We start from the raw sequence: 16534 nt of genomic DNA, 5'->3' as shown, positions 1-16534 counted from the left end.
GGTGCAGTTTAGGGGTTAATAGCTTTATTTAGTGGTGGCGATGTTTGGGAATGGGGGTTTAGGGGTTAATATGTTTAGTTCATGTCAGCAATGTTTTGGGACGGCGGTTTAGGGGTTAATAGGTTTAGTTAGTGTTGGCAACGCGGGCGAACAGTGGTTTAAGGGTTAATAGCTTTATTATAGACTTAGAGTTAGTGTCGGGGAACTGCGGTTTAGGAACAATTAAAAATTTGAATATTAATAATGGATCCGAAAATTCGGAGACTAATTTATTTATTTTCGGAATTTTTCAGAATTTTTCGGGATGTGCCGATTCGAAAATTTGGATGGATCTGAATCTCTGAATCGCCCAAAATTCGTCCAAATTCAGAATTTGTCCGAAACGAAACGCACATGTCTCACATGGAGCATTGTCCTGCTGGAAAAAAACAATCCTCAGAATTGGGTAACATTGTCAAAGCAGAAGGAAGCAAATTTTCTTCCACAATAACCTTGTACGTGGCTTGATTCATACATCCTTCACAAAGGAAAATTTGCCCAATTCCAGATCATCTTCCATTGTCAGACTCTGTCCCTTTAACTACAGGCTTCACTTTGACTTGCCCTATAAAACTCCAACACACCTTCCCACAGGTGCTTGCTAATTTGGATTCACTGCCTGTTCATTGCAGTCTCAGATCCTGCGTTATACAAGCTGCACCTAATTTCATTCCTGTTAGAGTGTTCAACTGGATTTTCTTTACTTTCTTTCATGCATAAATTGTCTTATCTGGATACGGTTCAGCAAACCAGAGGAAACCTGTTGTGGGTTAAACTATCCTGTATTCAGCTGGTTTACTCTCCTCTACAAATTTATGTGATATTTTACAGCAGCGTTTCAGGCTAAACCTGATCTCTTCATTCTGCTGTTTTTTCATCTATTGCTCTCAGCGCTAATATCCGTACTAACTTGAAGTTGTTGGTTTTACATTTGACCTTCTTGTCTGCTACCTTCCTAAAGAAGTCCCCAGTCTCAACCTGGTGTTGCCTTTTACTTTGAGCCACTCTATTCTACCACAGAGATTTCCTTGACACTGGATCATCTTACCTCTGAGGTCACCATCTGTTCCCTCTGCCTCTGAAGGGTATCCAGCGAACCACTTATAGCGGTCAAGTATACACCGAACTTAGAGACTTATAAGTAGAAAACCAGAGTCTCCGTTCAATTATCAATAACTTTATTGTTACTAAGCCTCTACAACCTGGTCTCCCCTGAACCCCAAGTTGGCTCTCCGAGAAATTTTCAAGAAACAGAGCACACTACAGGGAGATCAAAAAAAGGCCTCTAGATTAATGTTCACCTTAAAGTCCAGAACATACTCCACTGAAAGATTAAAAGTTCTTACTGTAATATCATACCTAAGGGGGAGCCATGAAATTGAGCAAATACTTTTTTCAAAAATGATGATCCCGTATTAAATTCTCTTGACAATATTTTTAAGGCAATGGCTCTTCTGTCAAAACCAATCTTCCTAAAACTCTAGAAGCTCTGATATCCCTAACTATTCAGATTGATCGCCGCTTAAGGGATAGAAAATCGGAATGCTATTTAATGGATTCTACCCATAAGAAAGATAGCCCTCATCCAACCTCTTCTTCTATAATGAAGAACCTATGGAAATTGGTTTCATTAAAGGTCCATTATCTCCTGATTAAAGGATCAGATGCAGGAGCAACAGTTTGGGGCCTATCTATCAAGCTCCATATGGAGCTTAAGGGCCTGTGTTTCTGGCAAACCTGCAGGCTCGCCAGAAACACCAGTTAGGATGCAGTGGTCTAAAAACCGCTGCTTCATAACCCTGTCCGTCTGCTCTGAGCACGTGGACAGGAATCGCCCGATTCCTGTCAATTCAACCCGATCGAGTACGATTGGGTTGATTGACACCTCCCTGCTGGTGGCCGATTAGCCGCGAGTCTGCAGGGGGCGGCATTGCAATGCTGAATATGGAGAACGTAATGCTCTCCGCATTCAGCAAGGTCTTGCAGACCTGATCTGCACTGTCAGATCAGGTCTGCAAGACCTATGATAAATAGGCCTCTATTTGTATGTACTAACTCTCATGCTGTGAGGGACTGCCCAATATTACTTAAACAAAAGAAGGGTAAGTTTACCCATATGAAAGATTTCTTAACCACCAAAATGTGTAATGCATCTTATTGTCTGCTTTCTATCTCATTACAGTGGGATCACCATCAAATACTCGCTGAAGCAGTTGTAGATTCTGGAGCATGTGGACATTTTATTGACCAATCACTTGTACATCTCAATAAAATACCACTTATTTCAAAATCAACCCCTGTGTCCGTACAAGTTATTGATGGCTCACAAATTAGTACTGGGCCAATCACTCATCATGCTGTACCCCTATTGGTGAAAATGATATTTGGACATACTGATTTTTTTAACCTTTAATGTTACTCCCTCTCCTTTATTTCCTATAGTTCTTGGGCTCAAGTGCTTAAAACTTCATTAACCAACTATTCTTTGGAACCAACTTAAGGTAAATCTTGACTCAGAATTTTGTAAAGCCACTTGTTATCCTATACCTACCATACTTCAGATCACGCAAACTCAACTTCCACATCACTACTCAGATTTCCAAGATGTTTTTTGTAAAAAAAGAGGCAGAGACCTTACCCCCTCATCGTATATATGATTGTCCAATAGAAATTCTACCGGGATCTAAAATTCCCTTTGGACATATGTATCCTCTATCGCAACCAGAATTGTCACATCTTAAGACCTATATTGAAGATAATCTTTGCAAAGGTTTTATAACACCTTCAACCTCTCCCGCTGGTGCCTGATTGTTTTTGGTTACAAATAAAGACAATACTTTAAGACCTATAATTGACTATAGAGAACTCAACAAAATAACCATTAAAAACAGGTACCCTCTTCCTTTAATCCCTGAACTTATTGAACGACTACATCAAGCTAAAATCTTCACTAATATGGATTTGTGTGGGGCTTATAACCTTATTCATACAAGAGAAGGAGATGAATGACTTACAGCTTTCCATACGTGGTGTTGCCTTTTACTTTGATCCACTCTATTCTACCACAAGATTTCCTTGACAACGGATAGTTCAGCAGCTGTTCAGTAGGTCATCACCATGAAAGAGTCAATACATAGCTGCACACAAGTGAGGCAGGGCAGGAACAAGAATGTTCATATAAAATTATCAACATGTGGTTACCACTATGGAAATAGGCTTAACAAAAGACATACACTGAATGTAGGATCTAGATGTATCCTCTACTTACAGGAACTTTTACTTAAAAATGTTCAACCATACACATGAAAGAACAATAATCAAATGTGTTCCTCGCATGAAAAAAGGCAACATTTGTTTACATTTAACTTAAAATATCAGCAAATGCATGTTTGGGTATAACTAATACTATGGTATTAATGCTCACTAGCTGATAAGAACACCTTCCACAATTGGTATTGAGGGACTCTCAGGGACTGGCCTGAAAAGGTTAATTGATTTTCAAATGGATAAAACAAAGAAAAAAAATCAAAGGCACCAAAAAATGGTAATTGTAATTAAAGGGACATAATACTCATATGCTAAATCACTTGAAACTGATGCAGTAAAACTGTAAAAAGCTGACAGGAAAATATCACCTGAGCATCTCTATGTAAAAAAGGAAGATATTTTACCTCACAATATCCTCAGCTCACCAGAGTAAGTTCTGTGTAAAAAGTTATACTCAGCTGCAGCCCAGCTACAGGTAAAAAAAAAATGAAGAAATGAACTGCAGCCAATCAGCATCAACAGTGCTGAGGTCATGAACTCTTTAACTGTGATCTCATGAGATTTGACTTAAATCTCATGAGATTTCATTGTAAACTTCCTTACACTGAATAGGGAAATAACATGAGAGTGCACGAGGCTCAACCCTTCGGCTGTCCCGGGACAGACATACTGATTTGTTGCTTAGAAATCCTTTGGGATGTGGCTACTGAGAAACTTTTGAGGTAAAATATCTTTCTTTTTTACATAGAGATGTTCAGGTGATATTTTCTAGTCAGCTTTTTACAGCTATACTGCATTACTTTCAAGTGTTTAAACATTTGGGTATTATGGCCCTTTAAGGTATCTATATGGGTATTCAATGGAAAGGACAATAACATTACAGCCTGACAGTTCTCCTCATTGCTATTAAAGTAATAAATTGAAAGGTCTTTGACATTATTTGAATCCAAGCATGTCATAGTCAATCTTTGATGCACCATAGTAAGCCTTTTAATTTGAGTAACTAGTCTCCAATTGATAATTAATACTCGAGAACACCAATACTAATAGTTTTCTTTTATTTTAACACAATTATTTCACATTTTTAAACTTTATTTCAGTAATATTTTCAGGGTTAGATTACGAGTGGAGCGCAAAATTGCACTAACACCAGCACGATATTTGCGCTCCACTCGTATTAACAGAGCACTCGCATTGCATGGAAGCTTTGCATATTATTATTATTATACACATATTAACACATAAATATATATGTACATAAGCATATACATATATATTTACATGAAACACACAGTTCCCCATAGACTGCAATGTAATTGCACTTTTCAGTGCGGTTTTTTTACTAACACTCCACACCCACTCACTTTCAGCCCTTAAAACTGCTTTGTGCAGTTTATATTTACTCAAAGAAAAAAGCTACATTTTTTATTTTACTAAACCAACACTACACTGTATTTGGGGGGCAATTGGGGCACATTTATAAAATGAACCAGAGATCTGATATCTGGTTCATTTTATGAACACTAATTGCTACCACGAGCTTGTTGTACCAATAACCAGCCAGTTGTAATGGTTGGTTGTATATTGCACACCCGTAAATGGCGAATTTTCCTGTTTACAGGCGTGCAATAAATTAGCTCTCCACTTGTAATCTTGCCCTTAATAGTTCAACTGTTAACACATTTCAGTGTTGCATCATCCAGGAGAATAACAACAAAAAAAGGATATTGGAGACTTGCCAGGAGAGAGACGCTAGTATTAATTGTATTATAAACTGTTGATTTTACGTAATACCAGTTGTACCTTCTTGGAACAGGGTCAAGTAACAGAGGTGTGATAATTTATTGCATATACAGAAGTGACTCATACGTGCTCAGGGAAAGGTATAAAATACTGAAGAGACCCAGGTAAAACAAAACGTGACATAAAAAGACATAAAGATGTTAGCACTTCTGTTCCTACTGATCTCATTCTGCAGCCTTCAGATCAGCAGTAAGTATTGTGACTGTTAACTATAAGGTAAAGCCTATAGGAGAATTATAATAAGTAGCCTTAGCTAAACAGAAAGGAATTATTAACAGAGAAATATTTGTTTAATTTTTTTATTAAAAAAAAAGGTAATATAGAGAGAGAATGGGGAGTGGGGGAAATGTATTATTAGATAAAGTCATTTGGAAACATTTATTTTTTGTTGAATCTGATTAAAAAGCATAACATTACATTCTTGTGGTTTTGTGCTAAATAAATATACTTTTTATTTCCATGCTTGCAGAAGCTTGTCTATGTGCATTAATACAAATGTGTGAGTTATCCTTATCAGCTAATAAGCCAGTACAATTAATAACAATAGTGCACAATAATGCATTTTCTGTTAGTTTTAGAATAATTAACAGCTTTTCAAGCAAAAACATTCTAACATGTTGTATTATGTCCTCCCTTGTGCATGGCAACAATAATGTGTGCGTCTTTTTATTAGGTGCGTAACAGGGATAGATTAAATTAAAAAACCAGTGCAGTAAAATAGAGACAAAACCCACGTGTCAAGAGTAGTGCTGCAGGGATGGAGCAATGAAGGTTAAAATGACCTTGTAGAGCAAAGAGCAGACAAGAAGTGTCCGACACATTTTTATTTTGTTTCTAAGGAACAGAAAAAGCAGGAGTCTGCCCCCCTCCCCGATATTATATACCCAATGACTTAAGTGACGGAGATACGTGGTGTAAGACTGATGAGAACTGCGAAGGTGATAAGAAATGCTGTGAGCATGCCAAAGGGTTAATCTGCAAGACACCAGCAGCAGGTAAGCTCTCTTACTTAGGTCATTATATTCCTGATAATTCCTTCTAGTCCATATGAGGCTTATGTATGTCTTTATACTTGCGTTAAATATGTGTCAATAATAAAAAACTAATTGACACTATTTAAAGGGACAGTCTACTCCAGAATTGTTACTGTTTAAAAAGATAGATAATCCCTTTATTACCCATTCCCCAATTTTGCATAACTAACATATATTTTGCATATATTAATACACTTTTTACCTCTGTGATTACCTTGTATCTACGCCTCTGCAGACTGCCGACCTTATCTCAGTTCTTTTGACAGACTTACATTTTAGCTAATCAGTGCTGACTTATAAATAATTCCATGGGAGTGAGCACAATGTTGTCTATATAGCACACATAAACTAGCGCTGTCTAGCTGTAAAAACTGTCAGAATGCACTGAGATAAGAGGCAGCCTTCAAGAGTTTAGAAATTAGCATATAAGCCTACATAGGTTTAGCTTTAACAAAGAATACCAAGAGAACAAAACAAATTTGGTTATAAAAGTAAATTTGAAAGTTGTTTAAAATGGAATCATAAAGGTTTAATTTTGACTAGACTGTCCCTTTAACTCACTGTCTTCATGAATGTCTATGAATATATGTTTGTGTTTACATATTTATTTATATATATATGTGTGTGTGTATATATATATATATATAAATATGAATCCTGTAAATAAATGCACTCTCTGGATTTGAAAAAAACAAAACACTCTTACTTAGTGACGTTTCAGGGTATATTTTTTTTTCAAATCCAGAGAGTGCATTTATTTACAGGATTCATATGTACAGTATATAACTTTGCACCCTGGTACAGAGTGATAGAAGTTGGATAGTGAGAGTGCTTTACCTTCATTTATATATATATATATATATATATATATATATATATATATATATATATATATATATACTAGTCCTAAAGCCCGTGTACACGAGCCAAGTACTGCGGTTCCAAACCTTGCTCTCTCTCTCCCCCCTCTCTTTTGAGCTCTCTCTCTCTCCCCTCTTTTGCACTCTCTCTCCCCCTCTTTTGCTCTCTCCCCTCTTGTGCTCTCTCTCTCCCCCTCTTTTGCTCTCTCCCCCCTTTTGTGCTCGCTCTCTCTATCCCCACCTCTTCTGCTCTCTCCCCCCTCTTTTGCTCTCTTTTTCTCTCTCGCCCTCTTTTGCTCTGTCCCCTTCTTTTGCTCTCTCTCCTCTTTTTTGCTCTCTCCCCCCCTCTTTTGCTCTCTCTCCTTCTTCTTTTGCTCTCTCTCCCCCCTCTTTTGCTCTCTCCCCCCTCTTTTGCACTCTCTCTCTCCCCCCTCTCTTTTGCTCTCTCTTCCCCTCTCTTTTGCTCTCTCTCCCTATCTCTTTTGCTCTCTCTCCCCCCTCTCTTTTGCGCTTTCTCCCCCTCTCTTTTGCTCTCTCTCCGCTCTCTTTTGCTCTCTCCCCCCCTTTTGCTCTCTCTCTCTCCTCTCTTTTGCTCTCTCTCCCCCACTCTTTTGCTCTCTCTCCCCCTCTCTTTTGCTCTCTCTCCCCCTCTCTTTTGCTCTCTTTCTCCCCCCTATTTTGCTCTCTCTCTCCCCCCTCTTTTGCTTTCTCTCTCCCTCTCTTTTGCTCTCTCTCTCCTCTTTTGCTCTCTCTCCCCTCTTTTGCACTCTCTCCCCTCTCTTTTGCTCTCTCTCTCTTTCCCCCCTCTCTTTTGCTCACTTTCTCCCCTCTCTTTTGCTCTTTCCCTCCTCTCTTTTGGTCTCTCCCCCCTCTCTTTTGGTCTCTCTCTCTCCCCCTCCTATCTCCCCTCTGTTTTTCTCTTCCCTCTGGTTTTCTCTCCCACTTGACCTTGCTGCTGCCACGTCAGCCACGCCCCTCTACGCGCGCTCCCGTCCGGCCACACACCCTCGACACACCCGCCGGCCACGCCCCATCACAACATGCCCCGCCACGCCCCCATCACAGCACGCCCGGCCACTCCCCCACCAGACAGCTTCCGCAGTGCACACTCCTCTGCTGCTCAAGGCCAGGTATGTTTGTCCTCATGCAGTCTCTACTGCGCATGACTGCATCTGACAAACATACCTGGCCTTTTATTATATAGGATATATATATATATATATATATATATATATATATATATATATATAAAGGGCTAGATTACAAATGGTTGTTATTGTGAGTCTCTATAAGAAATACTTACTATATAAATTATAAAGTATAAAAATATTAACTTGCACATGTATTACAACTTGAAAGTAATTAAGTTTGCTCAAGAGCAACCTAAATTTGAGCTTGTTAGTGTGACTGAAGACCTCACCTAAAGGCTAAGGGGCCGATTTACCATTGTGCGGATGGACATGATCCGCTGCAGCAGATCATGTCCGCCAAACATCGATAAATGCTGACAGCTTACGCTGTCGGCATTTATCATTGCGCAATGCTTGTACAATACCGCCCCCTGCAGATTCGCTAGCAGGGGGTGTCAATCGTATCTGATCGGACTGATTGCTGTCTGCCGTTTCAGACGTGGCAGATGAGTTAAGGAACAGCGTGGAAACAGATACATTCGGCCACATTTGGGCCGTGATAAATCATCCCCTAAGGGTTACAAAGAAATGTGTACCAAACAAAACATAAATACATTAAATAAAATAAATATTCATTAAAATATTAATCCAATTTTTTATAGGGGTTAAAAGGTATATGGTATTTGACAAGGTATTTGACTGGAAAGGGTTATAATGTCTGTGTGTGTGTGTATATACATGTATAAAATGTGTGTATGGGTGTACATATGTATGTGTATTTATGTGTTTGTATATATGCATATACAGTACATGCAACGCATACATATATACACATGTATAGACATGTATACAAACAAATATACACTTTGGAGCCCTTTCCAGTCAAATACCGTAAAACTTGAAAAATCGATTTTAATCAATTTAATATTTTATATATTTTTTACTGTGTTCTACTGTAAATATTTCACATTCCAATGTTCTTCACATAGTAGAAAATGTTCTTTGTATTAAAGGGATAGTAAAGTCCAAATTAAACTTTCATGATTCAGATAGGGCATGTCATTTTAAACAACTTTCTAATTTACTTTTATCATCACATTTTCTGTGTTTTCTTGTTATTCTTAGTTGAAGACTAATACTAAGTAGGCTCATATGCTAATTTCTAAGCTCTTGAAGGCAGCCTCTAATTTGAATGCATTTTACAGTTTTTCACAGCTAGAGGGCATCAGTTCATGTGTTTTATATAGATAACTGTGCACATGCACGTGAAGTTATTTAAGAGTCAGCACTAATTGCCTGAAATGCAAGTCGGTCAAAAGATCTGAGATAAGGAGGCAGTCAGCAGAAGCTTAGATACAATATAATTACAGTGGAAAAAAATATATTTCTATAACATTGTTGGTTATGCAAAACTGGGGAATGGTAAATAAAGGGATTATCCATCTTTTTAAACAATAACATTCTTGGTGTTTACTATCCCTTTAAATATATATTCCTATACATATCTGTATATATTCATATAAATATATAGGTATAGATATATATTTTACAAAAAAATAATAATTATATATATATATTATTTTGACTATAAATAAGAAGAAAAAGGAGGATAACTATATCCTCTTTAAAAGAAAGGGAATTCAGCACTCTTAAATTTCAATACACATTCGTTTATTAATCTTCTACAAATGAAGAATTTCCATGTGACACATCAACAAAAAGAAACAAATAAAAGTATCCATATACATCATATTCCTAAAAACATTATTGTCTAAATAATCTAGATAATGCTGAGGTATTAGCAACAATGTTAAGGAAATATAGCATTCATAGGTAAGTCAGCAAACAAAATAAATTGTTGCATAAACATCTGAGGCTAATCAGCCTTTTAAAACATAGGCGGTAACAAAAGATTTGCTGTGTAAGCACGCAGGTAAAGTCAAGTAGACTACTGTCCAGAGTTATCTTTCCGGTAAATGACCGCTGCTATCTCCACACACAAGGTCTGACCGGACCGGTGTGTTAGTCTTTAATGCAATGCAAATAGATGGAATGCTTACGTGACCTTAGAAACAGAGCAGCTTCCAATCCCCTCCTGAGACTCTCTTTCCCAAGAGCTTGTATACAAACGAGTAGCTTGGCAGCGTTAAGTAAGCCCTCCTCCTTCAGCGTCACTGCACTTCCCTCTCCAGTGAGAGAGCTTTATGAACCAGGACAGCTATTCACATAGCCTATTCCAATTATTGCATTCGGTTAAAAAGATGATCGCACACCTTAAGCATTGTATTCCTCCTTCAGTGCATAGGGATTTAACATTTTCACCTTTCGAGCCAAGACTGGCTAAATCTCCATTTCCACAGCTTTCACATGTTACCATATGCAGTCAGTGAATAGATATTGCTTGACACCTTTAGGCTATGAATGTCCAGAGGATAACATGGATAGCTTTTAAATCACAGACCTCTTTAAACTACGACAAGTAAAAACATTAAGCCAACAACATATGTGTTTCACCCTCCAGGCAACCTTCCTGCTGGAGCTTCGTCAGGGCTATGATTACCTTGGCTCCAAACAGCCTTTTTCAGCCTCGTGAACCCCAACCTACTTTGTGAAAATACCTGTGGCTCTTAAAGGGACATTACTCATATCAATTATATACATTTGTCTTACAATATATCTATTTACAGAGTTCTCTTTTATTGAAATGGCATACACTTATTCAGAAACCATACCATGTTGTATGTTGCTTTAAACCTTATCTGTCTAGTATTATCCTTGAGTCTATTTTGATAGAGGAGAGTTTCTCTGTTAGTATTTCTAGCCCTAATATAGGCTTTCTTTATACACTTGTTGGAATAGCCTCTCTTTCTAAACCTATCCATCATGGGTATCGCATGTTCATCAAATTTTGTTAGGGAAGAACAGTTACGCCTTACTCTTAAAAACTGGCCTACCAGAATACCTCTTATCAAAGAATAAGGATGTGCACTACTAGCCTCCAATATACTATTGGTTGCGTTTGGTTTCCTACTGTTCTTTGTGACTATGGAAAGCCCCTCCTTTTTAATTTTTATATCCAGGAATGCCAGTTCTTTAGTGTAAATTTCACTAGTTAAAAAAATATTCTTATTGTTAACATTTAAGTCAGTTATAAAGCTTATCAGTATATCCATCTGACCATCCCACAGTAGTAGGATGTCAGGATTGATTCTTCAAAAACATTACTGTATTTATCAAAAATTCCGTGCTCCCATGCTCCTAAATGGAGACAAGCATAGGTGGGGGTCCATACCGCCCCCATTGCTGTACCAATACCTGCCTGTAAATTCTACCATCAAAGCAGAAAATATTGTTTTCCAATATAAATTCAAGTAAATCACAAAAGAATTTAGTGTGTTTATCAAACATAGAGCCTCTTGTTTCTAAAAAGGATCTTATTGCTTCTATGCCAACGTTATGTGGTATGGAGGAGTAAAGGCTTTCAACATCTAACAACACCAATAGAGTGTCTTTATAGACTGTTATTCCATCTAATTTCTTTACCAGGTCACCTGTATCTTTTACATAGTAGCGGAAATTGGCCAGGAAAGGACGCAGAAAAAAATAAACATATTTCCCTAAATTTTCAGTACAGCTACCTATTCCAGAGACAATCGGTCTACCTGGAGGTTTTGTCATACTTTTATGGACTTTTGGGATGGTATAAAAAAACTAGCATTTTTGGGAATTCAGGGTACAGAAATTTAAATTCCTGCTGAGATATAAGCCTGTCTCTCCTAGCTTCATTAAGTAATGTGAAGAGGTCTAACTGGATTCTTTTAGTTGGGTTATTACTCAATTTTACATACTGTTCCTGTACCCCTAATTGTCTCTCAACTTCAATGACATCATTTGCTTCATTCATAAGCAACAGATTTCCAACCTTGTCTGTTGGCTTTATTATGACATTGGTAGGACAGATCAGGTGGGGTATCAAGATGTAACTCTTCACCTGCTAGGGATTTTAGGATCTCTAGAGTCTCTTTTATCTTCTTTTGTAAGAGTATCCTTATCTGTTTCTGATTTATTCATTATGTGTGCTAGTACCATTTTTCTGGCGAAGATAAAGAGACTCTAGAGATCCTAAAATCCCTAGCAGGTGAAGAGTTAAACTTGATACCCCACCTGATCTGTCCACCCCCCTAAAGGTAAAATCTACATACATGCCCATTTTGTCCCAAGTATCAGCAATTAATCTTGTTGTAAAAGCTGTAGAGACAGATATTGAACAACTACCGGCTAATTGTGGTACAGGGGAAAATCTGACGAGACAAGAAAGACAGCGGACAAGGGTGGAAATCTGGTGCTTATGGATGAGGCAAATTATGTCATTGAAGTTAAGAGACAATTAGGGGTACAGGAACAGTATGTAAAATTGAGTAATAACCCAACTAAAAGAATCCAGTCAGACCTCTTGAAATTACTTAAAGGGACACTGAACCCAAATTTTTTCTTTCGTGATTATGATAGAGCATGCAATTTTAAGCAACTTTCTAATTTACTCCTATTATCAATTGTTCTTTGTTCTCTTGCTATCTTTATTTGAAAAATAAAGCATCTAAGCTTTTTTTTTGGTTCAGACCTCTGGAGAGCACTTTTTTATTGGTGGATGAATTTATCCACCAATCAGCAAGGACAACCCAGGTTGTTCACCAAAAATGGGCCGGCATCTAAACTTACATTCTTGCATTTCAAATAAAGATACCAAGAGAATGAAGAAAATGTGATAATATAAGTAAATTAGAAAGTTGCTTAAAATGTCATGCTCTATCTGAATCATGAAAGAAAAAATTTGGGTTCTGTGTCCCTTTAACCCATTAAGGACAAGGCCATTTTTCAATGTCTTTCCCTTAAGGCCCAGGGCTATTTTTACATTTCTGCGGTGTTTGTGTTTAGCTGTAATTTTCCTCTTACTCATTTACTGTATCCACATATATTATATACCGTTTTTCTCACCATTAAATGGACTATGAGGAAAAAATGGAAAAAAACACACTTTTTCTAAATTTGACCCCAAAATCTGTTACACATCTACAACCACCAAAAAAACACCCATGCTAAATGGTTTTCTAAATTTTGTCCTGAGTTTAGAAATACCCAATGTTTACATGTTCTTTGCTTTTTTTGCAAGTTATAGGGCAATAAGTACAAGTAGCACTTTGCTATTTCAAAACCCCTTTTTTTCAAAATTAGCGCTAGTTACATTGGGACACTGATATCTTTCAGGAATCCCTGAATATCCCTTGAAATGTATATATTTGTTTTAGAAGACATCCCAAAGTATTGATCTAGGCCCATTTTGGTATATTTCATGCCACCATTTCACCGCCAAATGAGATCACATAAAGAAAAATGTTCACTTTCTCACAATTTTTTTCACAAACTTTAGGTTTCTCACTGAAATTATTTGCAAACAACTTGTGCAATTATGGCATAAATGGTTGTAAACGCTTCTCTGGGATCCCCTTTGTTCAGAAATAGCAGACATATATATCACACGTAAATTGTGTCTAGCAGTGAAGGGGTTAATTAGGTAGCTTGTAGGGAGCTTGCAGGGTTAATTTTAGCTTTAATGTAGGGATCAGCCTCCCACCTGACACATCACACCCCCTGATCCCTCCCAAACAGCTCTCTTCCCTCCCCCACCCCACAATTGTCCCCGCCATCTTAAGTACTGGCAGAAAGTCTGCCAGTACTAAAATAAAAGGTATTTTAATTTTTTTTAGCATATTTACATATGCTGAGGTGTAGGATCCCCCATTAGCCCCCAACCTTCCTGATCCCCCCCAAACAGCTCTCTAACCCTCCCCCTCTACCTTATTGGTAGCCATCTTGGGTACTGGCAGCTGTCTGCCAGTACCCAGTTTACTAAAAAAAACTGCTTTTTTTTATATTTTATTCATTTTTTCTGTAGTGTAGTTTCCCCCCAGCCAAAGAGCAACCCCCCACCCCCTCCCAGATCCCTTAGATGTATTTTTTACATTGATTTTTTGCCCACTCTATCCCACTTTTTTTTTAAATTTTCTGTAGTGTAGCCGTTCCCACCCGCTTCCACCCCATGCATGCGCCCGCCCCCGCCCTCCCATGCACGTGCGCGCCCCTCAGTGCGCGCCCCCGACTATCACGCCCACGATCCTGCCCCCCCCAACATTATATGGCCCATCGATGGCTGCCCACATGCCTCCCACGTAAGCTCCCACCCACCAACGATACTGGCCATCGATGTCCGGTGCAGAGAAGGCCACAGAGTGTCTCTCTCTGCATCGGATGGCCAAGGGGTGTTATTGCAGGATGCCTCGATATTGAGGCATCACTGCAATAACCGGAAAGCGTCTGGAAGCGAGCAGGATCACTTCCAGCCCCTTTAAACCCCTAATGTCGTACAGGGTACGTCGCTGGTCTTTAAAGACCAGGTTGTGTGCGACGTACCCTGTACGACATGCGTAGTTAAGGGGTTAATGAAGCTAGGAGAGACGGGGTTATATCTTAGCAGGAATTTAAATTTCTGTACCCTGAATTCCTAAAAAAATCCATTTTTTTATACCATCCCAAAAGTTCATAAAAGTATGACAAAAGCTCAAGGTAGACTGATTGTCTCTGGAATAGGTAGCTGTACTGAAAATTTAGGGCAATATGTTGCATTTTTTTCTGTGTCCTTTCCTGGCCAATCTCCTCTCCTATGTAAAAGATACAGGTGACCTGGTAAAGAAATTAGATGGAATAACAGTCTATAAAGACACTCTATTGGTGTCGTTAGATGTTGAAAGCCTTTACTCCTCCATACCACATAACGTTGGCATAAAAGAGATAAGATCATTTTTAGAAACAAGAGGCTCTAGGTTTGATAAACACACTAAATTCATTTGTGATTTACTTGAATTTATATTGGAGAACAATATTTTCTGCTTTGATGGTAGAATTTACAGGCAGGTATGGGGTACAACAATGGGGGCGGTATGTGCCCCCACCTATGCTTGTCTCCATTTAGGAGTGTGGGAGCACAGAAATTTTGATAAATACAGTAATGTTTTTGAAGAATCAATCCTAATGTGTATAAGAAATGTGAATGACATCCTACTACTGTGGGATGGTCAGATGGATAGCCTGATAAGCTTTATAACTAACTTAAATGTTAACAATAAGAATATTTTTTGAACTAGTGAAATTGACAATAAAGAACTGGCATTCCTGGATATAAAAATGAAAAAGAAGGGACTCTCCATAGTCACAGAGAACTATAGGAAACCAAACGCAACCAATAGTATATTGGAGGCTAGTATAAGAGGTATCCCGATGGGCCAGTTCTTAAGAGTAAGGCGTAACTGTTCTTCCCTAGCAAAATTTTATGAACATGCGATACCCATAATGGATAGGTTTAGAAAGAGAAGCTATTCCAACAAGTGTATAAAGCTGCGTAAGGTGAGAGTAAAAGGAGCACACTTGAATTGGATCACAGCTGACCTCATTCAAATGTACCAGTTTCGGGATTTATTGTGGTTAAAGTTCAAGCATACTGGCTCTATGAACGATCACTGTGTATATAGACAGTGGCAAAATATATGCACTAAACAAACAAAATTGACTAAGGCCCAATAGTTCTGTGAAAATCTGAACAATAACATATCAAACCCTAGAAAGTTTTGGAAACTCATAAATAACTTACAAAATCCACCAATCCACTCCCAACCCTCCACTGTCAATGTGGACAACCAAACCATGCAACTCCCCTTAGAAGTAGCAAATGCCTTTAATAGTTATTTTGTCGGATGCTCCACCACCCTGATTGACAAACTAATAAATTACACGCATCCTGAAACTACTAATGTGGATCAGGCCCCACTAAATCAGCAAAGACCCAATAAAGAGGAGCTCAATTTTAGACCTGTTCCCATCAATGTTAATAATCTAAAAATGAAAAACCAGTCTGGACCTGATCAAATCCCAGCAATGCTGTTGAAGCTCAGTGTGCCGGCAATTGCTAAACCACCCTAATTAATGAATCCTTGGTGTCTGGATACATACCCAAACTTTGGAAAACTGCAAGAGTAGTGCCTATCCATAAAAGTGGGGAGTTAACCTTGGTTTCTAACTATCGCCCTATATCATTGCTCCCAGTATTGTCAAAAATCTTGTGTCCATACACAACTATGTGAGTAATACCAACAATCTAACTATCTGACCCCTGATCAATCAGGTTTTCGTCCGAATTACTCCACTACAACTGACCTTCTAAAAATTTGCAACGACATCCAAAATGGCATGGAACAAGGAGACCTAACTGTAGCTATTTTTCTTGATTTTGCAAAGGCCTTTGACACAGTAGACCACGACATACTACTGCTCAAACTAAAAAAACTCTGGT

The 16534-nt window shown here is 38.3% G+C and overlaps 1 protein-coding gene across 1 annotated transcript in view; it reads left to right on the top strand.

The window, feature by feature from the left end:
- Nucleotides 1-5030: 5030 nt before the first annotated feature.
- Nucleotides 5031-16534, top strand: part of LOC128640915 (WAP four-disulfide core domain protein 2) — a 68280-nt gene continuing 56776 nt past the window's right edge. Inside the window, exons 1-2 of the mRNA XM_053693366.1 lie at nt 5031-5298; nt 5949-6104. Of these exons, the coding sequence (XP_053549341.1) occupies nt 5247-5298; nt 5949-6104 (208 nt within the window). The 5' untranslated portion in view covers nt 5031-5246. The remainder of the gene's footprint in view (nt 5299-5948; nt 6105-16534) is intronic.

Source organism: Bombina bombina, chromosome 1 (genome assembly GCF_027579735.1).
Source record: "Bombina bombina isolate aBomBom1 chromosome 1, aBomBom1.pri, whole genome shotgun sequence".
In the NCBI taxonomy this organism is placed as follows: domain Eukaryota; kingdom Metazoa; phylum Chordata; class Amphibia; order Anura; family Bombinatoridae; genus Bombina; species Bombina bombina.
Note: the sequence above shows the minus strand (reverse complement) of the source record. Positions and strands in the feature narration are given on the sequence as shown.